A 26,762-nucleotide genomic window follows, 5' to 3' on the forward strand; every position below is an offset into this window, starting at 1 on the left:
CAAAATTAATATTTTTTGTTGAGAATTCATCTCCTCGAATGAAAATTTAACTATTGTGTGTGTGTGTGTGTGTTTTTATTAACTTTTTAAACTAAATATTAAACTATTCCATTTCTGGTTAAAAAGTTATCTTTTTAACTTGAAAGTTTCATTATATGGTTAAAGTTACAGTATTTGGTGAAAAAATCCTGTTTTCTTTTTTATGAAAATGTTATCTTCTATGTTAAAAATTGATAAATTTGTTTTAGAATTGTTCTATCTTGTTAAAAAATATTTTTAACCGGTTGAAAATTTATTTTATTTAACTAATTAGTTTAAAGTGCATGTATTTTGTAAAAAATTTGTCATCTTTGGCACAAAATTGTTATTCCTGTTTGCAAAATTTTTCTTTTTGGCTGAAAATGAATTTCTTTAGTTTTGAGGTTAACCTTTTTGTCAAAAATTCGTTTTTTTTCATCTGATAATTCAACTGTTCAATTTTAAGTTCTCAATTTATCTTTTCTAGTGGAAAATTCAACTTCTTAGTTGAAATTTAAATTTCTTGTTACAAAATGTAATTATTTTTTTGATAATTTATTTATTTTTGTTAGAAATTTTTTTTACTGATAAAAGAACGATTCTATTTTAAGTTGAAAGTTAAACTATGTGAATCTTCTTTGTTGAATATTAAACTATTTTGTAAACAAAATTTTTTTTTAAATTTTATGTTTGAACATTAATTTTTTTTTTACTTAATGTGTAACTATTCTATTTTTCGTTGTAAATTTATTTATTTGAGATGAAAATTAATTTTTTTGTTGTTGTTAAAAGTTTGTCTTTTTTAGTAGAAATTTCATCTATTTGGTCTAAAATTCAAGTGCGTGGTTAACAAATCTTTTTTTTGTTGTTGTTGAAGGTTCATTATTTTAGTTTAAAAATTGATTTGTTCAGTTAAAAATTTAATTATTTTGTTCAATCATTTCTTTTTGGTGAAAACTAATTTCTTTTTTGATTGAATATTAATTTTTTTGTATTTAAAAATTTAACCATTCTATTTTAAGTTAAAAATTTATATTTCTTTAACGGAAAATTTGAATATTTAATCAAAAATTCATTTATTTTTTTCATAATTCGTCTTTTTTGTAAAAAAGTAATCTCACTTGCTACAAATTCATCTTTTTGGTTGAAAATTCTCTTCTTTTTTGTTTGCTTTAAAATTTATATTATATGGTTAGAAAATTTATTTTTAATGGAAAATTCAACAATTCTTTTTTTACTTGAAAATATAACGTCTTTAGTTGCAAATTCCTGTATTTTGTTGAGAATTTGTCTAGACAATTAATCATTTTTATTGAAAATTTAACGATTTGGATATAAAATTATTATTTTTTTGTTTTGTTTGAAGATTCATCATTTTAATGTGAAATTCATTCCTTTAGATAAATAATTTTTTTCTTTAAAATAATTTTTTTTTTTACTTGAGAATTAATTTTTTTATTAGAAAATTGAACTATCCTATTTTAAGTTGAACATTTATCTCTTTTTAGTAGAAATTTCATAAATTTGGTAGAATAATTCATGTATTTTATAATAATTCAACTATTTTGTTGAAAATTCGTCGTTTTACGGTAAAAATATTATTTTTAACTGAAAATTCAACTATTATATTTTTGTTTGTGAATTTATCTTTTTTTGTTGAAATTTCATGTATTTTTTTAAAAATATATCTTTTTTGAAAATTGAAAATTTTTTCCTTTGGTTAAAGATTCATTATTTCACTTTAAAATTTATGTCGGCAGTTGAAAAATGATATTTTGTAGGGGTTGAAAATTTGTTTTCTCTAATTTAAAATTCCTATATTTTATTAAAAAATGGTTTTTTTTTGTTGTACAGAAAATTGATCAATTTAGTTGAACGTTCATTTTTTATGTAAAAAATGTTAATTATTTGCTTCTTGCTTCAAAATTTATCTTTTTTAGTTGAAAATTCATTTATATGATTGAAAATTCCTACATTTGTTTGAAAATGTATCTTCGTTTATTATAAATTAATTAATTTTTCTCTTAAAAATTAATTTCTTTTTTAGTTGAATCGTTTTTAGTGAAAAATTAAATTATTTGCTTGAATATTTAACTACTTTGTGGAAAATTCGTCTTTTAAGGGAGAATATATTATTCTTAACTGAAAATTCAACTATTTCCATTTTTGGATGGAAATTTATATTTTTTAGTTGAAATTTGATGTATTTGTTAATTAAATGTGTCTTTGGCTGAAAATTAGTCTTTTCAGTTAAAAGTTGAAATGTTGGGTCAAAAATCTATTTTTTGGTTGAAACTTCACTATTTTAGTTGAAGATTTATTTTTTAAACCGAGCATTTTTTCAAATAGAATATTCAATTATTCTGTTCTTTATTGAAAATTTATCTTCTGTGGTAAAAATTCTTATATTTTCTTTAAAATTTGTCTTTTTTTGTGCAGAAAATTCCTCGTTTTAGTTTAAAGTTAATTTTGTATGCAAAAAAATGTTAATTATTTCCTTCTTGCTTCAAAATTTATCTTTCTTAGATGAAAATTCCTATTTTTGGTTGAAAATGTATCTTCTTTGGTTGTAAATTCATTTCTTTTTTGGTTGGATCGTTTTTAGTGAAATATTAAATTATTTGATCGAATTTTGAACTATTTCGTTAAAAATTGGTGTTTTTTCGGGAAAATATTATTCTTAACTGAAAATTCAATTATTTCCAATTTTTCGGATGGAAATTTTTATTTTTTGGTTGAAATTTCATGTATTTTGTTTTTAAAAAATGTGTCTTTTTGGTAGAAAATTAATCTTTTCAGTTAAAAGTTTAACTGTTTGGTGGAAATTATATCTTTTTTCGAAGTTCACTATTATAGTTGAAAATTCATTTCTTTAGTTAAATTATTTTTTAAACCGCGCATTTTAAAATTTGAAATCCTTTCTTGAAGTCCTTTTTTGCTGAAAATAATTAATTTGATTGAAAATTCCTATATTTCGTTGAAAATTTATCTTCTTTTGTTGTAAATTAATTGATTTTTTTCTTAAAAAATCATCTCTTTTTTTGGTTGTATCGTTTTTAGTGAAAAATTAAATTATTTGGTTGAATATTTAACTATTTTGTTGAAAATTCATCTTTTCAGGGTGAAAATTTTATTTTTAACTGAAAGTTCAACTATTCTATTTTGGTTGCGAATTTACCTTTTTTAGTTGAAATATCATGTATTGTGTTAAAAAAATGTGTCTTTTTGAAAGAAAATTAATCTTTTCAGTTAAAAATTCAACTGTTTGGTCAAAAATCTATTTTTTGGTTGAAGCTTCACTATTTTATTTCAAACTTCATTTCTGTCGTTGAAAAGTTATTTTTTTAACCGAATATGTTAGTTATTTAATTTTTGCTCAAAAATTTATCCTTTGTAGTTGAAAATTCCTGTTTTTTTTTCTTTTAGTAGAAAATTAGTTTTTGCCCTATAAATTCAAAAATTGTCTTGGAAAAATATTTTCTTTTGTTGAAAATTCATATGTCGCTCAGGGAAAGTGGGGGAATTTTTAAATTGACGTTTTTTCAGCAACCCCCCAAATATATAAATAAGTTATATTAGTTATTATTTACGCAGTATGGAGGACAAAGAGTTCCTACAGCCTCGTCTCCAGCAAACACAAATAGCAGCTCCAGTAGCGCCACAGGTAGTCAAAGTGGTACGATGAGTACCAACCTTAGCAATAATGCAATGCAGGGACAGCAGGTGGAGCAGCTGTCGAAAACAAATTTGTATATTCGCGGCCTCAACCAAAACACAACAGATAAGGACCTCGTAAATATGTGTTCTCAGTAAGTGCCTACATTTATTTCTTTTACCTATTATTTATTATCAGTTCAAATTTTCCTAATTTTTAACAACTATATTAATATCGAGGCTGGAAATATTTTATGAGCAAGGAATTAATTATTTACTTGAAAAAAATACTTCTATAATTTCTTTTTCTCGAAGAAAGCGAGTTTTGTCAATTTAAATTTCGCGCCAACATATGACGTCATAATTCTGATCACGTGACATCTCAGGATCGCTATGTAAATATGGCGCGAAATTTAAATTTTCAAATTTTTAATACATAGATTAGTGGCTTTCTGTTTAATAGATTACATTTTTTTCCTTTCAGATATGGAACTATAACCTCTACAAAAGCGATTCTGGATAAAAATACCAATAAATGTAAAGGTACTTAAATAAGATTGCATTTTTTTTATATTATCTATTGGTTGTATTTTAAAAGATCAAAAAATTTTAAAAATATTAAAATAATTTGTAGAGATTTCAAAGGACTTAAAAAATTTTAGGGTATTTTTAAAAATTCTAAGAAATTTTAAAGAGCTTGAAATATTTTAGGGTATTTAAAAAAATTCCAAGGTGTTTTCAAGAGATTGAACATTTTCCAGGAATTTTAATTATTTTAAGGGATTAAAAATTTGTTTGGATATTTTAAAATGATTCCAAGGGATTCCGAAGAATTAAAAACTTTTTTGTTATTTTTAAAAATACCAAGGGGGTTTCAAGAGCTTTAAAAAGTTTGAAAAGAGTTTAAAGGGTGAAAAATATTTTGGGATATTTAAAAAAATTCGAAAGAATTTTCAAGAGCTTAAAAAATTTGTAAAGGATTTCAAACTATTTTATAGGATCTATAATATTTTAGAATATTCTAACAGATTACAAGGAATTTTTAAGAAACTTCTATTATTTTTAATGGATTGTAAAGGAATTTAAAGATTTAATTTTAAGGGATTTCAAAGAAGAAAAATATCAAGAGATTTCAATTTTTGTTTAAAAAGATTTTAGGGCATTTTTAAAATTACGAAGAATTTTCCATAAATTTCAAGAATTTGTAAGGGTTTCAAAGGATTTTAGGGCGTTTTTTTAATATCTAAGGAATTTTCAAGAGCTTTAAAGAATTTAAGGGGATTACTTTTTTTCAAGATTTTAGGATTTTTTTAATTCGACGGAATTTTAAAGATTTTAAAAAGTTTTCAAGGGATTTCAAAGGATTTGAAAATTTTTCGGTTTTTTTTGTAAGATTTTGAAGATTTTTTGAATAAATTAAAATCATTTAAAGGAATTTTGAATGATTTTGGGGTAGTTTTGAAAATTTCAAAAAATAAAAAAGGGTTTAAGATTGTTTTTCTTTAAAAATTTTACGGTATTTTTAAAAATTCTAAGGAAATTTCGAAACCTACTTTCCTAAAAGTAAATTTTTTGGTTAAAAAGTAATTTTTGAATTGAATATTAGTTAAAAATTCAACATTTTTGTAAAAAGTGATAAATATTCAATAAAAAATGATATTTTAGTAAAGTGGTTCAATCTTTAAGTATTGATTTATTAATTTTTCAACCCAATACTATGCATTTTTAACAAACAGGTTAAATTTAAAAAAAAAAACTGTCACATTTTCAACCAAAAAAGAAGAAACTTAACACCAAGAAAATTCTTTTTCAAACCAAAGAGGCGAATTTTCAAATGGAAAGGTCAATTTTTAACAAAAACTGGAAAAACATTTTCAGTTTAAAAACTTATTTAAAAAATACTAAATCGAAATTAATAATTAAATAAAAAATAAATACAAAGAATCAACAAAACAATGCTGTTTGACAAAAAAAAGAATTTTCAACCCAATATTTAAATTTTTAAACCAAAAGATTAATTTTTTTCCAGAAAAGAGAACTTTTCAACAAAATTTTCAATAAATTTCAATTTTTTTGAAGGGATTTCAAAAGATTTGAAACATTTTCGTATATTTTTATAACATTCTGATGATTTTAAAAATAAATTTCAATCATTTAAAGGGATTTTGAATAATTTCGGGGTAGTTTTTAAACTTTTAAAGAATTTTCAAGAGTTTAAAAAAATAAAAAAGGGTTTAAGATTGTTAAAAAAAAAAAAGATTTTAGGGTATTTTTTTAAATTCTGAGGAATGTTAAAGATCTTGGAAAAGTTACGAGGATTTTCATTGGATTTGAAATATTCTTGTGTATTTTAAAAGATTTTAGGTTTTTTTAATTCCTCGGAATTGTAAAATTTTTTTAAAAGTTTCAAGGGATTTCAGAGGATTTGAAATATTTTCGGGCATTTTAAAAGATTCTGAAGATTTTAAAAATAAATTTCATTCTTTTAAAGGGAATTCGAAATTTCTTTGGGGCAGTTTTGATAATTACACAGAATTTTCAAGAGCTTTAAAAAATTAAAAAGTTTTTTTTAAAAAGATTTTAGGGTATTTTTTATAATTCCAAGGAATTTTCAAGGGCTTTAAATAGTGCAAAGGGATTAAGAATTTTGAAAAAAGTTTAAGGTGTTTTTTTTTATTTTAAGGAATCTTAAAGATCTTGAAAAAGTCTCGAGGAATGTTATAGGATTTGAAATATTTTCAGGAATTTCAAAAGATACCGAAAAATTTTCAATAAATTTCAATCATATGAAGGAATACTGAAGAATTTTTGGGTATTTTTGAAAATTCCAAGGAATTAAGAGCTTTAAAAACTTAAAAGGAATTAAGATTTTTTAAAAAGAGTTTAGCGTATTTTTTAAATTCTAAGGAATTTTCGAGATTTTTAAATAATTTTCAGCTTTTACGATTTTCTTTAAAAATATATTTTTTTTTAACTCTAGAAAATTAAAAAAAAATTCTAGAAATTTCAAATGACTTATAATATTTTTGGATATTTAAAAAGATTCCGAAGAATTTTCAAGAGCTTTAAATAATTTAAAGGGATTAACTTTTTTTTAATTCCGAGGAATTTTAAAGATCTTTAAAAAGTTTCAAGGGATTTCAAAGGATATGAAACATTTTCGGGTATTTTAGAAACTTTTGAATAATTTTAAATTAATTTCAATTATGTGAAAGGATTTCAAAGGATTTTAGAGTACTTAAAATAATTCCAAGGAATTTTCAAGAGCTTTAAAGAGTGCAAAGGGATTAAGAATTTTGAAAAAAGTTTAAGGTGTTTTTTTTTTTAATTTTAAGGAATCTTAAAGATCTTGAAAAAGTCTCGAGGAATGTTATAGGATTTGAAATACCATATTTTTAGGAATTTTAAAAGATACCGAAAAATTTTCAATAAATTTCAATCATATGAAGGAATATTAAAGGATTTTTGGGTATTTTTGAAAATTTCAAAGAATTAAGAGCTTTAAAAACTTAAAAGGAATTAAGATTTTTTAAAAAGAGTTTAGGGTATTTTTTAAATTCTAAGGAATTTTCGAGATTTTTAAATAATTTGAAGCGTTTACGATTTTCTTTAAAAAGATTTCAGGGTAGTTCTTTTTAAATTCTGAGAAATTAAAAAAAAAAATGAAGAAATTTTAAAGGAGTTATAATATTTTCGGATATTTATAAAGGTTCCGAAGAATTTTCAAGAGCTTTAAATAATTTAAGGGGATTAACTTTTTTTTTAATTCCGAGGAATTTTAAAGATCTTTAAAAAGTTTCAAGGGATTTCAAAGGATATGAAACATTTTCGGGTATTTTAGAAACTTTTGAATAATTTTCAATTAATTTCAATTATTTGAAGGGATTTCAAAGGATTTTAGAGTACTTAAAATAGTTCCAAGGAATTTTCAAGAACTTTAAGTACAAAGGGATTATGAATTTTTAAAAGAGTTTAAGGTGTTTTTTTTTTTTTAATTCGAAGGAATCTTCAAGATCTTGAAAAAGTCTCGAGGAATGTTATAGGATTTGAAATATCTTCGGGAATTTTAAGAATCCGAAGAAATTTCAATAAATTTTAATAATGCGAAGGGATTTTAAAGGATTTTAGGGTGTTTTTTTTTAAATACCAAGGAATTTTCGAAATTTTGAAATAACTTTAAGCGTTTGCGATTTTTTTACAAAGATTTTAGGGTATATATTTTTTTCGGGTATTTTAAAGGATTCCGAAGAACTTTCAAGAGTTTTTAAAAGTTTCAAGGGATTTCAAAGGATTTGAAACATTTTCGGCTAAAGTACAGAAACTTTTAAAGAATTTTCAATAAATTTTAATTATTTGAAGGGATTTTAAACAATTTTAGAGTATTTTTTTATAAATTCAAAGGAATCTTCAAGAGCTATTCAAAACTTTAAAGGAATTAAGAATTTTTAAAAGAGTTTAGGGTGTTTGTTTAAAATACCAAGGAATTTTCTAGATTTATAAATAATTTGAAGCGATTGCGAATTTTAAAAATATTTTAGGGTATTCTTTAAAATTCTAGGAAATTAAAAAAAAATGCAAAAGATTTCAAAGGAGTTATAATATTTGCGGGTTTTTAAATAGATTCCGTTTTTTTTTTTTAATTTTCTTAAATCCAATAAATTTTCAAGAGTTTCAAATAATTCAAAGAGATTATTTTTTAAATATTTGAATTTGGGTATTTTAAAAACATTTTTTATTTTAAATTCCCGAGGAATTTTTAAGATCATCAAAAAGTTTCAAGGGATTTCAAAGGATATGAAACATTTTCGGGCATTTTAGAAATTTTGAAGAATTTTCAATAAATTTCAGTTATTTGAAGGGATTTTAAAGGATTATATGGTAATTTTTAAAAAATTCGAGGAATTTTCAAGAAGTTAAAAAATTTAGAAGAAATTAAGATTTTTAAAAAGAGTTAAGGGTATTTTTTAAATTCCAAGGAATTTTCGAGATTTTTAAATAATTTGAACCGATTACGATTTATTCCAAAAGATTTTAGGGTATTCTTTAAAATTCCATGGAATTACAAAAAAAATTTTAAGAGATTTCAAAGGAGTTATCATATTTTCGATAAAAAAAAATAGATTTCTTTTTTTTTAATGTGTTAGGGTATTTTTTTAATCCAACAAATTTTCAAGAGCTTTAAATAAATCAAGGAGATTAACATTTTTAAAACGATTTTAGGGTATTTATAAAAATTCCCAAAAAATGTCAATAAAAGGCTTTTTTTAGGGTATTTTTAAAACATCTGAAGAATTTTCCAAAACTTTAAAGAATTTAAAGGGATGAACTTTTTTTTCAAGATTTTAGGGATTTTTTCTAATTCAAAGGAATTTTGAAAGGTTTTTAAAAAGTTTCAAGGGATTTTAAAGTATTTGAAACATTTTCGGGTATTTAAAAAGATTTTTCAAGAATTTGAATTATTTTAAAAGAATTCAATCAATTTTCATGGAATTTTCAAAAATTTCAGTAGATTTTAAGAACTTGAAGTGATCTAAAAGGATTTTAAAGATTTTTTTTAATTCCAAAGAATTTTTAGGGACTTTAAACAGTTTCAAGAGATTTCAAAGGATTTAAAATATTTTACGGAAATTTAGAAAATTCTAGTATTTTCAAGAGATTTAACATTTTCCAAGAATTTCAAAAGATTTTAGAGTATTCTTAATTTTAAGGTATTTTTAAAACTTCTGAAGAATTTTTAAGAGCTTTACATAATTCCAAGAGTTTTAAAAAGTTTTAAAGTATTTCGAAAGATTTCAAATATTTAAAAGGATTTTAAAGATTTTGCGGTATTTTCAAAACTTCCAAGAAATTTTAAAGAGCTTTAAAAAGTTTAAAACGAATTTTCAAGAGATTTAACATTTTTTAAATGATTCTGAAGAATGAAGGAAAAATAAAGAAGAATTCCTTTAAAAATTAAACTTTTTTGCTAGAAAATTAATATTTTTGTTTAAAAATTCATTTCTTTGTTGGAAAATTAGTGTTTTTTTTTTTTAATTAAAAATTAATTTCTCTAACTGAAAATTTATCTGTCCGTGTTTTGTCGAAAAATGATCTTTTTCGATAGAAATTTAATATTCTTGATTGAAAATTAATTTTTGTACTGAAATTTTTAATTATTTTATTCTTGGTTGAATTCGATCTTTTTTATATTAAAATTCATTTATTTTGTTGAAAATTTCTCTTTTCTGGAAGAAAATTAATCTTTTGGTTTGAAAATTGGCCTTTTTATTTGAAAATTCTCCTTTTTTGTTGAAAGAGAATTTTCTTGGTTTTAAGTTTCCACGTTTTTGGTTAGAAAATGCAAGAGTTTTTTTTTTTTAATTTAACCTATTTGTTAAAAATGCATAGTCTTGGGTTGAAAATTTAATAGTTCAATAGTCAAATATTGAACCACTTTGCTAAAATATCATTTTTTAAATTAAATATTTATCACTTTTTACACAATTTTTAAATTTTAAACTAATTTTCAATTTAAAAGTTACATTTTAACCAAAAAAATAAAATAATTTTTAACAAAATTTATGAATCTTCAACCGAAAAAATTTACTTTTAGGAAAGTAGGTCAACATGCAACCAAGCACTTTAATTTTCTACAAAAAATGTAATATTTGGTGTTTAAACAAAAAATATTGCAATTTAAAATAAAAAAATACAGTTGGAATTAATAAAAAAAAATGATTTTTCAACAAAATTCTTCATTTTTAACCAATGTACTTAATTTAGAATAAAAAAGACGAAATTTCAACCAAAATTTCTACCTAATTGTTAAATTTTTATGCCGAAGCTACAAATTTTTGACAAAACAGTTTAAGTTTCAAAAAAAAAGAAGAAACATAATAAATTTTAGCCAAAACAGATAAAGTTTTAACGAAAAAATATAAAATTTCTGCAGAAACCGCTGAATTTTTGAAACAGAAAACATTAATGTCCAACAAAATAATTTGATTATGAACTGAAAAGTAAAATTTCTAAGGAAGAAAAGATGAATTCTTAAACGAAAAATTTAATAGTAGACTTATCAACCAAAAAAATGAAGTTTCAACAAGAAATAGCAGTTGGAATTCTATTTGTTTGAAAATTCGTCTTTTTTTTTTGGTTTAAAATACAATTTTTTAACTGAAAATATAATTTTTTGTTAAAAATTGAGGTTTTGTATTTGATAGTTTTTTTTTTTTTTTTGGTTGAAAAATAATCTTGTTGGTTTGAATTTCCCTCCCTTTTTGTTGGATAAAATTGAACTGTTTGGTAAAAATTTAATATTTTTTGGTTATTTGGTTAAAAATGCAACTATTTTCTAAAAAAAATTTTTTTTTTAAATTCCACTCTGGCTAAAAAAGTAACTATTTTGTTTAAAACTTGTTTTTGTTTGTCTGAGTTCATTATTTTTTCTTTAAAAATTCGTTAAAAATTAAAAAATTCATCTTTTTATATTGAAAATTTGGTAATTTGGTGAAAAATTAAATGTCCTATTAAAATTTAATTCCTTTGTTAAAACCTCATCTTTTTTGGTCGAAAATTTAATTGTGTTAAATCAAAGAAAAGTGAAAAAGATAATTGATCATTGTATTTTTAAAAAATGAAAATTTATTTCTTGGAAATTGAAGAAATCTTAAATAAATCAATTTTAAAATTATATTGATTCATTTGGTTTAAAAAAATTCTTTGTTGTAAATGTTTCAAAATTAAAATTCTGGTTTTTGAATATTAATTAATAAAATTAATAAATTTTTATCATTTAAAAATTCAATTAAAATTGAAGAAAACAGGAAATTAAATTGTTAAAAATGGTTTAAATGTTCAGAAAAGTAAAAATTTAATTGTTTAAAATCGAATTTTTAACGACTGAAAGTTGAAGAAAATTGAAAATTCAATTATCAGTTCAAATTTAATGATTAAAATTGGCAGAAAGTTTATAATGAAATTTTCTCCTTCCCTTATTCTCAACACTTTTTCTACATCCTCTCATCTCGCTTCTACTTCCTCTCTCTTCATTTTTCCTACTCCCTCATTTCCCTACCTCCTCCACATTTTTCTTCACTTCCAGTACTTCCCCTCTCCTAATTTCCTCTCACTTTTCCTACTTCCTCACTCTTCATTTTCTCTTACTTTGCCTATTTCGACTCCCATAATTTCCCTTCCTTCTCTCTCAGTTTCCCTCATTTCTCTTCATTTCCATTATTTCCCTTCTTAGTCCCTTGTTATTCCCATCACTTTACCTAATTCCGCTCCCCTCGTTTACACTAACTTTCTCTACTTTTTCTCTCCTCATTTCCCCCAGTGCCACTCCCCTAATTCCCCTACTCAGCCTTATTTCCCAATATCCTAACATTGCCTATTTCTACTTCCCTAATTTCCCCTAGTCCCTCCTAATTTTCTCTAATTCTCCCTCACCTTCACTTACTCCCATTTAATTTTCCCATTATTTCTATTATGTTCCCTCCGATTCACATCACTTTCCCGAATTCCTCTCTCATTTCCTCTCGCCTCGAGTACTTCTCCCTCCCTGATTTCCATTACTTTTCCTAATTCCTTGCATCTCACTTCTAGTTGCTCTCTCCTCATTTCCCTATCTCCTTAACAATTTCCTTCACTTCCACTACTACCCCTCCCCTCATTTCCTCTCACTTTTCCTACTTTCTCAGATTTCATTTCCGGTCACATTGTCTATTTTCCCTTCACTCATTTCCCCTATTTCTCACTCACTTCCCTTACTACCCCTTAATTTTCCCATCATTTCTATTATTTGCCCCTCTGATTTCCATCACTTTCCCTAACAACGCTCCCCTCATTCGCTGTAACTTTCTCTGCTTCCTCTACCCTCATTTAGTCTCACTCGTACTACTTCCCCTCCACTCATTCCCACTACTTTTGCTACTTCCTCTCTCCTCCTTTTCCCTACACAGTTTGCTCTCGGCAATGTAAAATATTACGCAAGAATTATTTTTAACCCCTTCCCCCCAAGAGAATGGTCTCTAACTTCTTCTTATTTGTCTTTACTTCCAATACTTTCCTTCTCCTCATTTCCTCTCACTTTGCCTACTTCCTCACTCTTTTTTCTTCTCACTTTGCGTATTTCTCACTACTCAAATTTCCCTTCATTTCTAGTATTTACCACCTTATTCCTATCACTTCCCCCCATTTACTCTGACATTCCCTACTTATCATCACTCTGCCTATTTCCACTCTCCTAAATTCCCTTTCTTCTCTCTAACTTACCCCACTTTCCCTTCATTTCCAGTATTTTCCTTCTTATTCTCATCACATCCCTTCATTTACTCTCACATTCTGTACTTCCTCTCTCTTCATTTCCTGTCACTCAGCCTACTTCTTTACTCTTTTTTTCTTCTATATTTGCGTATTTTCCACTCCAATAATTTCCCTTCATTTCTAGTATTTTCCTTCTTATTCCCATCACTTCCCTTCATTTACTCTTATGTTCTCTACTTTCTCTCTCCTCATTTCCTCTCACTTTGCCTATTTTCCACTCCCCTAATTTCCCTTTCTTCTCTCTAACTCCCCCCACTTTCTCTTCATTCCCAGTATTTTCCTTCTTATTCTCATCACGTCCCTTCCTTTACTTTCACATTCTCTACTTCCTCTCTCTTCATTTCCTCTCACTCTGTCAACTTCCTCACTTTTTTTTTCTAAATTTGCGTATTTTCTTCTCCAATAATTTCCCTTCATTTCCAGTACTTTCCTTCTTGTTCTCATCACTTCCCTTCATTTACGCTCACATTTCCTTCTTTCTCTCACTTTGCCTATTTCCACTGCCATGATTTCCCCTTCTTCTCTCTCATTTTACCTTTCATTTTCAGCATTCTCCTTATTCCATGACTTAATTTCCTCTCACTCTTCATTTCCTCTCACTTTGCCTATTTTCCACTCCCTTCATTTACTCTTACGTTCTCTACTTCCTCTCTCCTCATTTCCTCTCACTTTGCCTCTTTCCACTCCCCTAATTTTCTTTACTAATCTCTCATTTCGCCTACTTCCTCCCTCCTCATTGTGCCTTAATTGATTTTACGAAACCTCAAAAACTGATCGTAAAGTGTATATCTACCTTAATTTTCTATACATACAAAAATCCCGTGTCACGATGTTTGTCACCACTAAACTCCGAAACTACTCAACCGATCTTGATGAAATTTGGATACTGCGTGTAATTTGGTCCAACTTAAAGGATAGACTACTTTTTCTCTCATTTAATAATGACCTCAATATATTTTTTTATTGCAAATTAAATGTTTTTCTTTGTCTACTCCATAATTTTCTAACAGATATTCGGTGTAAGTTAGTTTGTGAATCGACACTTGAACATTTCACGTTATCTAGGTTGGGTAAGCAGCGAATAGGTGGCGCCAAGTTTAGTATAATAATAAATTCAACATAGTAGTATAATATAACTGAGCCGCAGCAACTTGTGACTGGGGCTGCTAGTAATTGTATAATTGTGTGATTGTACAATTGTACAATTTGAAATGTGTAACTTGAATTTTCTGTTGACAGGTTATGGCTTTGTAGACTTTGAGACACCGTCGGCGGCAGAGGGTGCTGTGAAAGCACTGGTGTCCAAGGGCATCCAAGCGCAGATGGCGAAAGTGGGTATCTGGTTGCTCCGTAGACTGGCCAGTGTACGTTGGTTGTGCATGCAAGTACAGTAATACCAGAGTAACAGTAAACCTCTCTTTCTCTCTCTCTCTCTCTCTCTCTTTCTCTCTCTTTCTCTTTTTCTTTCTTTCTTTCTCACTGTCTCGTTCTTCTTCTTTTCGAGTTGTTCTTCTCATTTTTCATCCTTCCTTCATTCTTACATCCCACCATTCGCCCCCTCCTCACCAGCAGGCCTCTCCTGCGAGCAGAAAAATTTCACCTCGCTGCGCAGGCCTGCTTTCCTTTGTAAATTCCTTTAAAAAAAAAATTTTTTTTTTTTTTTTTATCATTATCATCCAGACCCAAGCCAATCAATCATTTTTCTCAATTCATACGATCAGGGCTGTGAAAAATTATAAAAACGCAAACTCGGTAATTTATATATTATATATAAATATATTTATGGAATTTTTTTTTTATCGAAAATTCAATCATTACAGAGTGTCACCTATTTTCAATTTTGTCACCTTTTGTCACCAATTTTAGAAATTTGTCACCTTTTTCTCTTATTTTGGAGTTTTTCATTTTTTTTTTCAGTTTAAAAAGTAAAATTTTATTCAAAATTTAAACTTGCACACCAAATACAGTTTTTATTACACTTTCCTAATCGACGAATCTTGAACCAAATGATCGAATTTTCAAACGAAGGAGATTAAACTTCAACCAGGAAGAGTTGAATTTTCAAACATAATTTAAAATTTTTAATTTGAAAATATGACTATTTTACAAAGCCAATTTAATTTCGAAGCAAGGAAGACGAATTTTCAACTAAAAAATATGACTTTTCTAACAAATGCAGATTTTTACACCAAAATGATTGTTTTTCTATCCAAAAATAAAAGTGTTTAATAAATCAACTGAAATTTTGATAAAAAAATATTCCTTTTTAAGAAAATAGTTGAATTTAGATTAATTATAAAATAAAAATAGAATTTTTTCAAATAAAAATAATTAGCTTTCAATCAAAAAGGATCAATTTTGAAACAAAGAAGATGACTTTTAAATAAAACAGTTAAATTGTTAACAAAATAGTAGAATTTTTAATCAAAAGATGATTTTTTACTTAAAAGGTGATTTTTTTTAGCTAATAGTTGAATTTTTTATCCAAAAAGACGATTTTTAAAGTAATAGAGAATTTTCAATCCAAAAAGTATGAATATTCGGCAAGAAAGATGATTTTTTAACAAAATAGTTAAAGAAATATAATACTTTTGTTTTGTTTTCGATCAAAAGAACATCAATCGAAATAGATTTTTTGAACCAAGAAAACCAATTTTTTGAACCAATATGAAAGGTTAATTTTCAACAATTAAAAAAAAATGTTTCTACCAAAAGATAAACCTTTAACAAAAAAATATGAATTTTCTACAAAAGTATAAATTTTCGACCAAAAACAATGACTTTTTCAAAAAAAATCGTTGAATTTTCACAAAAAGTATGCTTTTTTTTTTAATAAAAGAGATTATTTATTAAATTAAAATACAATAATAGACTTTTCAAATAAAAAGAATTAATTTTCAATCGAAAAGATGAATATTCAATAAAAAAATATGAATTTTCAATTTAAAAATATAAATTTTCTGCCAAACAATATAACTTTTCGACCAAAAACGATTACTTTTTAACAAAAGACTTTAATTTTCAATAAAATAGTTAAATATTTAACTAAATAGTAGAATTTGTAGCCAAAAAATCGAATTTTGAACCAACAAAATTATTCATTATAAATTCCACTCCTTGGTTGAAAGTTGAACGAATTTTTTTAAATTTCATTTTTTTTTTTTCATTGAAGATTCATAATTTTAGTTAAAAGTTCATTTTTTTGGTTAAAAAATTGAATTAAAAATTCCTTTTGTTGTAAACAAGTTTTTTTAAACTACAAATTCAAATATTTTGTGAAAAAAATCAACTGAATAATTGTTATTTCATGTTCTTGTTTTTAAAATTAAATTCTTTGATAGAGAATTAGGCTTTTTTGGCTTGAAAATTAAACAAATTGGTATAAAATTAAACTGTTTTGAAGAAAATTCGTTTTTCTTTTTATTGAAAATTCATTCTCAATGAAAATTTGTCTATTCCATTTTTGATTAAATATTCAACTTTTTTGGTTAAAAATTCAACATTTTGGTTAAAAGATTATTTATTTTATTTATTTTTTTTATGAAAATTCGTCTTTTTTTATATAGAAAATCAATTTTTGTTTTGTCAAAATCTAGTGAATTTGAAAATGTATACTTTTTGGTAAAATCTAGCTGGTTTTTTTTTTTATTTTTTATTAAAGTTTTGTAGTGGAAATATGAACTATAAAATTTTTTGATAAACATTCATCTTTTTTGTTGAAAATACAACAATTTTCTTAACATTATTTTCCATTCTTGATTGAAAATCAATCAGTCATTAATATAAAATTCAACTTTTTTGTAGAAAATTCGTTTATATCGTTGTTGTTTTAATTGAAAATTAATTTTTCTCTGTAGAAATTCATCTGTTTAATTTTTTTTGTTAAAATTTAAACTTTTATGTTTTAAAAATGCAGACTATTAATCTTTTTTGTTTTAAAAATCAACAATTTGGTAACGGATTCAATTATGTTAATTTATAAAAATTTATGTTAATGTTAATTAATTAACATTCAAAAACTCGCTTCAAAATGGTAATATAACATCTTCAAAAAAATAATAAAAATTCTTTTAATTAAATAAATGTAACCTTAATGAAATTAAATTTAGAAATAAATAAAATTTTTTGTTGAAAATTCATCCTGTTGTCCTTTTTTATTATTATGTTGGAAAATTCAACAATTTTGATCAAAAGTAATTCCTCTTGGTAGAAAATTCGTCTTTTTAGGTGCAAAATTCCGGGTTTTTTTTCCTTTTTTGACTGAAAAATCTTTCGAGGTAGAAAATACCACTCTTTTGTTGAAAATTCGACATTTTGATTTATAAATTCATCGTATTTGTAGAAATTTCATCCTTTTTGGATAAAAACGCAACTTTTTGGTTGGAAATTAATCTGTTTTAATTGAGGATTCAACTATTATGTTGAAAATTCGTCTTTTTGGTTAAAAATTAATTTTTGTTTAATGAAAATTCAACTATTTGTTGAAAATTCGTTTTTTGTGATCGAATATTATTTTTTTTGGTGAAGAATTCATATTTTTCGTAGAAATTCAATCACGTGGTTAAAATTTTTTTGGTTTTTTGTTGAAGATTTATTATTTTAGTTAAAAAGTCATGTATTTGGTGGAAAATAGCATTATTTTTTTGAAGTCTATTTTTGCTTGAATTTTTTTTTCAGTTAAAAATCCAATTATTTTAGTAGAAAAATCGTATTTTTGTGTTGAAAATTCGCCTTTTTTTGTTGTAAAAGATTAATTTTTTTTTTTCGTTTTGAAAATGAATAATTTTGTTAGAAATTAATTTTTTTGTTAAAAATTAACCCCTTTGGTTAAACATTTATCTTATTGGTTTGAAAATCAATTTTTTTGTTGAGAATTCAATTAGTTTGTTAAAAATTCGAATTTATTTTGTTTAATTTAACTGTTTTTGATTTAAAAATAAATTTTTTGTATGGCTATGCCAACTATTACGCTTTTTGTGGCCATTTTTTTTTAATTCATCTTTTTGGTCAAAAATTTAAGTATTTTGTTGAAAATTCCTTTTTTTTTGTTGAAAATTCCTTTTTTTTTGTTGAAAACTAATTTTTTTTTTTTACTAAAAATGTAATTATTCCATTTTTTGGTTTAAAGTTAGTCTTTTTGCGTTGGAAATTCAACAGTTTGATTAAAAATTCTTTTCCTTATTTTTGAAAATTCATAAATTTAGTTAAATATATTCATTTTTTTTTAAAATTCAACTATTTTCTTGCAAATTCGTTGTTTTTTTATCGTTGAAAATTAATTTTCTAACTGTAAATTTAACTACTCCATTTTTTGTTTAAAAAAATAATATTTTTTGGTTTAAAAACTCAACTATTTTGTAGAAATTTTTGTTATTTGAAAATTAAACTCTTGTCGGAAATTTTTTAGTTGAAAATTAAAAATTAACTTTTTTTTTTAATTCATATTTTCGATTTGAAAACTTAACTGTTTTGTAGAAAATTAGTTTTGATTGAGGATTCAACTAATTTTGTTTTTGAAAATTCTTATTTTTGGATCAATTCAATTATTTTTGATTTAAAAATTAAATATTTATTTGTGGAAATATCAAAAATCACACTTTTCGCTGAGAAATTTAAGTATTTTGTTGGAAATTTTCGTGTTTTTATTGAAAATTAATTTTTTATTTCCAAAATTGATCTTTTTTTTTGCGTTGGCAATTCAATTGTTTGATTGAAGATTCACTTTTTTTTTTTTGAAAATTTATCTTTTTTGGTAGGAAATTAATATTATTCGTTGAAAATTTATATTTTTGCCTGAGAATTTATTTATTAGGTTTTTTTATAATGCCTGAAAAAAATTTTTAACCGTTAGGGAAAATAAAAAATTGTTTCAGAAGAAGTTAGGGAATTTCAAAATTGGAATTTTGTAGCAACCCTGTCCTGGTTATTTTAGGATATTAAAAAAAATTCAAGGCATTTTTAAAAGGTTTCAAAAAAAAAATCAAGGAATTTTAATGATTGTTCTAAATTCATTCAATTTTTTTATATTGTTTAATTTTCTTGAATTTTTTTCAATTTTTATGCATTCTATCAGATTCTTCTGGTTTTCTCTAAGTCACTTTTAATTAATTTGAATTCTTTTGAATTTAGCGTGAATTTTTTCAATTCATTGGAATTTTTTCAAACGTAACTTTAATGTTTCCCAATTCAATTTTAATTAAAACAAAATTTAATTTGATTAAATACCTTTGAATTTCTCCCAATTTATTCGAATTCTTTTGAATCTAATTTTGGACAAAATGAAAATTAAATTGCATTTAAATGTTTTCAAAATTACAAGCTTTCAAATTCGATACTTTAAAATATTAATTTTTATCTATTCAAAATTGAAAGTCTTTAAATTTCAAAGCATTCCAATTCTAATTAAATCACTCCTAAACTAGAAATGATAAAAAATAAAAATGTTTTCTTCCCAAAATCGAACGGCTCCAGTTATAAAAGCTTGAAAAAAATTATCAAAATTATTATTTATTATCTTTTTGGATTTCAATTTTTATTAGAACAATACAAATTTTGGACATTCAAAAAATTTCTCGATTTAAATTTGAGATTTAAAAATTACTAGCTTTTAAATTTAAACAATAAATTAGCGAAATAGAAAATTGACGGAACTACCGAATTTGAAAATTTCCGACACAAAAATGCCGAATTATAATAATTTGTTTTTAAATTATTATTTGAATTTAAAATAAAAATAATTGAAAAAAAAATATTTCTCCATGAAAAAGAACAATCCGTGAACAAGATTTTTATTTCAAGAGCAATAATTTTAAAAAATTAGAATGCACAATTTAAAAAAAAAAAACTTGCATCAGCAATTTTTTGTAAATTTTTAATTTAAACAATAATTTAAAAAAATAATATATTGAGCATTAAATATAAATTGGCAAATTTTATTATTCGGAATTTAGACATTTTTTATTTTAAATTGATGAAAATTTTACGATTTGGTAATATTTTTAATTGTTAGGGAATTTTATTATTTGAGAATTTTTCAATTTGGGATTTTTAAAGTCGGCAGTTTTATAATTTCTGAAATTTTCTGTTTCGGATATTTTTTTTGTGTGGGAGTTACATTTTTCGGCATTTTTTCAGTTGTCAAATTGCCTTAATAAATAAAATAATATTGATTAACAAACAATTTTCCAAAGAGGTAATATAAAATTTCGGGAATTTTTCATTTAAAAAATGTTTATATTTTCATGTTTCGAAAATTTTATCCCGAATTGGAAAAGTGACGATTAATAAAATTCCGGAATTTAAACGATTAATTATTTTAAAATAACAATAATTTAAAAAAAATTCTCAATGCAGGTTTTTTTTTTTTAAATTATTGCTCTTGTAATAAAAATATTGTTGTTAAATTTTATATTTTGCATTGAGAAATAATTTTTTTTCAATTACTGTTACTATTTTAAATTCAAAAAATTGTTTAAAAAAAACATTGAAAACCCAAAACCAATTTTTTTTATCAAAACATTTCATTACTGTATTTATACTAAATAAATATGATTGATAAAAAAACAATTTTTTTACTTGATTAAATTCGATAATTTAAGACAATTTTTGAATTTAAATAATAAAAAAATATTTTTAAATTAAAATTGTATACTAAAAATAAAATAATAAAACATTTTTATCAAAGAAAGTTTTTTTCAAACAAACTTTGCAGAATTTAATTTAGCACTGATTTATCTCGAAATTTCTTAAAATTGATTTTTTTTTTAAATTAAAAATTACCGAAATTTTATAATGCCTCATTTAAAAATTGTTTGCTAATTAATATTATTTATTTATTAAGGCAATTTGACAACTGAAAAATATCGAAAAAGGAAACGCCCACGCTAAAAAAATTTTCGAAATTATGAAACTGTCCGAATTTAAAAAACCCAAATTGGAAAATTCCCTAACAATGAAAAATATTACCAAATCGTAAAATTTTCATCAATTTAAAATAACACATTTCTAAAATTCCGAATAATAAAATTTGATAATTTTCATTTGATGTTCAATCTATTTTGTTAAATTAATGTTTAAACTTAAAATTTACAAAAAAATTGCTAACAAACATTTCTTTAGCAAAAATATTTGATTAGTGTATTTTTTTTATTGTTTAAATTTGAAAATTTTATATTTAGGATATTTTCTGGTTCGGATATTTTATAATTTAGCATTTTTCTCCAAGGAATTTTATTATTCGACAATTTTCCAAGGGGAGATTTTTATTTTTTGAGAATCTTATCATTTTGAAATTTTCCTCTTCTGAAAATTGTATTTTTCAGGAATTTTACAGTGCCGAGAATTTTCTTTTTTTTTTTTATAATTTCTCAGTCGCCCCTTCAAAATAAAAAATAAAAAATCCTGAATTGAAACGACAAATCTGATAAAAAAAAAAAATTCTCTTTTCGGCAAAAATCATGATTGGCTTGAAATCCTTCTCCCTGGAATATTTCAGTTTCTTTTTTTTTTTTTTTTTTTTTTTAAACTTGACTTGAGTCGATTCTAAAAAGATTAACATAGCCATTGTTTTCAGTTTTTAGTTGTCTTTTGATTTGAATAATTACTTGAATTGAATGAGAATTTTGTTTTGACTTCTTTTTATGATTTTTGTTTTCAACTACTAGTGACTCTATACTTAATTTTGATGTGTTCTCTGTATGTGGCTTTAACGGTTAAACCTTGAATTAAAAAACGAGGAACCTTATCCGTAAAATTTCTTGAAGATTCATCAGCTCTGTCTCTATTCTGTCTTTAATTCTCTACTGTTCCTACCAAACCTGTTAATGCTTGCTGCTATATCTTCGGCCACGAATCGCTGATACTGCTATGTCAAACACGTCTCAAGTCATGTCTGAAAATTTGCATTCGTTTCAGCACTAATAGGCCCACCAGCAAATCATTTCATTACATATAAAAAAAGAAAGAAAGAAAAAAAAAATGACAGACAGGGTCGATTCGAAATAAAAATTCCTGCCTTACCGACCTCGAGAACATTCTACCGCTAAAGTGGTTCGTGTCCGTGCTAAGAAATTCGAGAAACTTAGCACGGACATGAACCACTTTAGCGGTAGAATGTTCTCAATGTGGGTAAGGTAGGAATTTTTATTTATATTTGATCCTTGTCTATCTACTTACGAAAAGAACAATCACTATGACATTTTTTTTCCAATTTCAACATATAAAATTTTTCCAATTTTTTTTTTTTTTAATATGTCGAGTCAAATCTTTCAAATGTATCAATTACTTTGAATATTTCAAATTTGGGTGGTAAATTTCGGCTTTTTTTTAAATAGAATTTGTAGTTTATAAAAATTATTTTTTCGAAATTATCCGAAAAGAAATTCGGTTTTTAGATTATCATATTTACAGGGATCGCAGTTCTTTTCTCTATTTTAAGGCTGTCTATATTATCAAAAAATTTCAATCCGTGTTGATAGATTAAAAACCGATTTTATGGAGAAAAAAATTAGTATTAATAAGATTTTTTAATCAAATATTTCAGGGTTTTGGAGTTCTTGACAAAAAAAAAATGAACTACTACTAAAAAAAATACGTATTCTTGACAAAATTATTGAGTTTGAAGGAAAAAAGACGAATTTAACCACAAATATAAATTTTAATAAAAAAGGGGATTTTCAAACAAATATTCAATTAGCTTTTGTTGAATATTTAGGAAAAAGAAAAGCGAATCATCCTCCAGATTAATTTTCTACTCAAATAGACTAATTTTTAAGAAAATTGTTCAGTTTTCAAGCTAAAAGCTCGAGTTTTTTTTGAGAAAATTTTTGTTTCTAAAATCGGAAAACAAAATTAAAAAAAAAAACGATAAATTTACTACGAAATAGTTGCATTTTCATGTTGAAAAAAATATTTTTAACCATAAAAAATGAATTTCCAACAGAATAGTTAAATTGTCAAATAAATACTTTAATTTTGAATTAAAATTGTCTACAAAATTATTTTAATTTTCCATGGGAAATATGTATTTTGAACAGTAAGGTTAATTTTCTACAAAATGTTTTTTATTTTCAACGAAATAGTTGAATTTTCAGCTAAAAATGATACATGTTCCTCCAAAAATGGAATTGTTAATGTTTGTTTTAAGAAACTAATTTTTAACGAAAAACCAAAAAGTTTAATTTTCTGCAAAAATAATTTGATTTGCAACCAAAATTTTCAACTGAAATTATGAATCCTCAACCAAAAAAATTAATTTTATATTATGAGAAATTTCCAACAGAATAAATTATTTTACAACCAGAAAAATTCAATTTTCAACCAAAGAAATGAATTTTCAACTAAAATGGTAAATTTTTAAAAATGACAACACTAATTTTCAAGAAAAGAGTTCAAAATTAAACCAAATGCTTGAAGTTTTGACTAAAAAAAAAAATAAGTTTTCAACTAAACTGTTGAATTTTTAATTAAAGAATATAAGTTTTTAACCAAAAAATGAAATAATTAAATTTTGATTGGAAAAAATTAATTTTCAACCAAAAATAAAACGAATTTAAAAAAAAATTGATTTTTTAACAAATTAATTCAACTTTCAAATAGATAGTTGAATTTTTTACCACAATGGATACATTTTTATCAAAATAGTTAAATATTGAACTGTTTCGTAGAAAATTCCACAATTTGGTAGAAAATTAACTTTTTTGTGGAATTTTGAAGTAATAGATTAAATTTTGAATTCTTTTCTTAAAAATTCATCTCTTTGGTTGAAAATTGAGCTATTTTAATAAAAAAAAAAACTTTTTTTTTTGGGAGGGAATTAATTTTCATACCTAAAAATCTTAACTATACAATTTTCGATTAAAAATTGATCTTTTACATTTAGAAAATTAAACTTATTGTTTAAAAAATAACTTTTGTGTGAAAATTCATATTTTTTGTTGAAAATTCCACTATTTTGTAAAAAAATACACCATTTGGTAAAAAATTCAACCGTTTTTAGGAAAATTTAACTGTTTTGTTAAAAAAAAAACAAATTTTTGCCAAAAAATTAATTTTTTTCATCTGTTAATTTGTCTATTGTATTGTTGGCTGAACATTTATGCTTAACAAGTGCAAAATTCAAATGTTTTTTAGAAAATTCATATATTTTATAAAAATGTGTCTATTTGGGTCGAAAATTAATTTTGTTTTTCAACATTCATAATTTTGGTCGAGGTACGAAAATTACAATATTTTGTTGAGATTTTAATTAAATTTTTTAAATTCCAATGATTTCTTACTCGTCTCTTATTATTGAAAATTCAAATAAAAAATTTTGTATGGTGTCGATAACATCGGTTTTTAATCTATCACTAATTTTTTGTCACATGATATAATGCTGTTTAAAATAAGTTTGATCACGTTTTTTAAGATGTTAAATTCAATTATTATTTTTGAAATTGTGGAATGATAAAAATCGATAATTGACAAAAATAATTTTAAAATAAAGCGAGCGTTCGATATTAAAAATATTTGATAAGAAACGTTTTAATTTAATGAACTGTAAATATAAATTAATTAATGATTTTTAAAATTGAACTGTAATCCCTGTATTTAATATTAAAAATTTTAATTATTTAAAGTACGGGTGCCGCATTTCAGACTTTTAAATTTGAAAGTTTCCAAAACGGGGCCTACAAATTTGGAAAAAATACTGAATTTTCAAAACTTGTCTTCCATATAAGAAAAACGTTTCTGAAATTGACTGTTTTTAAATTCACATTAAATTGAATTTGAATATCTCAAAATTAGAAGCCTCCCAGATTCGACACTTTAAAGTATTAATTCTTATCTTTTGAAAATTAAACGTCTTTAAATTTCAAACCTTTCAAAACTGACACTTTCCAATTCAGGCTTTTTTTTTCTCTTCAAAATCGAGCGCATTCATTTTTCAAAGATTGCAAAAAAGTTTAAAAAATGATGTTCTCTTAAATTTTAGTTAAATTGAATATTTCGAATACCGACCTCCCTGTTTTACCGACCGATGGTAAAATGCTAAACTAAAATACCTCTGCATTACCGTTAGAAACAATAGCTATACTACTGTTTTCAATTTTTATTTCAAAATTTGAAGCAATCCTGGGACAGCACTTTCAAAAAATCTAATTTTACAATAAATAAAATGCAAACTAGAAATTGAAAGGTTTAAAATTTATTTGACTTTAATTTTTGAATCTAGTCTTTTTAAATTCGAAAATTAAAAAAAAAAAATACCTTCAAATTTAAAATCTCACCAATATGCGCCAAAAAAAAATGACTGAGCTTCTTAATAAAAAGTATTACCCAATCAATTAATTCTCTCCCCTAATAAACTAAACATGAAATGAATCTTCATTCTTTATGATTAAAAAAAAGCAGGTGAAAAATAAAAAAAGAGGGAAAAATTTATCATTCAAAGCCCAAAACTAACTTGGAATGGTTGATCTAACCTAGTGTGGCAAAATAAAAAATCGCACGGGGTGCCACTTGCGGATGTGACAATGTCAATCGCATGTGATATGCAGCGACTCATTAATATTGATTAACTAAACGTCGTGCCCAGTAATTAACTTTCTGCTCGATGGGCATTTAAACAAAAAAATCAGCTGCTGTCTTACCCTTGGGGGTGTTGGTTGGCTCTGATTTACACTTGGCTTACAAATTTAACCACTTTTTCGAAAACTATATCGAAAGTCTTCCACGAGATTTAATCTTCAATGCCAAATAAGAAAGAATATGAAAAAGTGACAAAAATATATTAAAATTTAGCTCAGCTGGTAGAGCATTCGACCGGTAATCGGAGACCCAAGACCTGGGTTCGATTCCCCAGCGGATTAAAACATTTTTATTTAGGGAAAATTGTAGAAAAATGTAATTGATTAATTTAATTAAGTCTTGTGGGAAGCTGGCGATATTATTAAACAAGTAAAACAAGGAAAAGTCATCGAAATGGTGTACATTATACTGTTGTACTATATATATATATATATATATATATATATAAAATTATATATAAAATGCCATGAGCTTGGCTTACACCACGATATTTTCATTATTTATTCTTCTTTTTTTTATGCATTCGCAAGATTGAAGTAAATTGTCGTAAAGTATAAGTATATTCAAGTAATCGTAGATTTGAGTCTTGAGAGAAATGGTGGATCTCAAAATATGCTTGGAGGCAGAAAAAAAAATGTTCTTTGAATGTCTATTCGAGTTTTTCCTCGATGATTAATTCGAGTTCAAATTTAAATTGAATCATTGCAATCACACATTCTAGAACGAGGAGAGTCGTAAATTTATTTATAAAAAGTCTGCATTATCACGTACATACTTAAGTGCATTGTGCATTGTCGTCGAGTTCCAATTCGAATTCATATAGCTCGTTTTCTCACAATTTTACTCTACATATACATATATACCTGTGCTTTGAAACTCTGCTTATTATTTTTCAATGGAATGTCAAAACGGATTCGGTCGTTCGTAATACATGCTTTCAGTGGAGATTATTATTAGACTTTTTGGAAAATTCGGATTGCAGAGATTTTAGGAAAACTTGTGACATTTGAATTTCCCGCCTAATTCACGTCTAGGTGGCGCTAACTGTTGTAGTCAAAGTTGCGCGAAAATTCAAATTTGATCAATGAAAAATTAATTTTTTTATACAAATTAATGATACTATTTTATAGTTGATTCATAAAACAAAGTAACAAGGCACTCAATTTGAAAAAAATTAATGTTATCATTATTGGTCAGTTTTTCTTACGTATTTC

At 24.5% G+C, this 26,762-nt stretch overlaps 1 protein-coding gene across 9 annotated transcripts in view; it reads left to right on the forward strand.

Annotated features, from left to right (window-relative positions):
• LOC117175790 (protein alan shepard) overlaps positions 1-26,762 on the forward strand; it is a 79,574-nt gene that overhangs the window by 28,127 nt on the left and 24,685 nt on the right. For 5 of the 9 annotated variants that reach the window (XM_033365880.1, XM_033365565.1, XM_033365641.1 and 2 more), the window contains exons 3-5: positions 3,613-3,827; positions 4,157-4,215; positions 14,218-14,363. In XM_033365880.1, coding sequence (XP_033221771.1) covers positions 3,613-3,827; positions 4,157-4,215; positions 14,218-14,363 — 420 coding nt within the window. Of the gene's footprint in view, positions 1-3,612; positions 3,828-4,156; positions 4,216-14,217; positions 14,364-26,078; positions 26,085-26,762 lie in introns of all 9 variants that reach the window. The other 4 variants (XM_033365965.1, XM_033365796.1, XM_033366046.1 and 1 more) reach the window with 3 other exon arrangements.

This window comes from Belonocnema kinseyi, chromosome 1 (assembly GCF_010883055.1).
Source record: "Belonocnema kinseyi isolate 2016_QV_RU_SX_M_011 chromosome 1, B_treatae_v1, whole genome shotgun sequence".
Classification (NCBI taxonomy): domain Eukaryota; kingdom Metazoa; phylum Arthropoda; class Insecta; order Hymenoptera; family Cynipidae; genus Belonocnema; species Belonocnema kinseyi.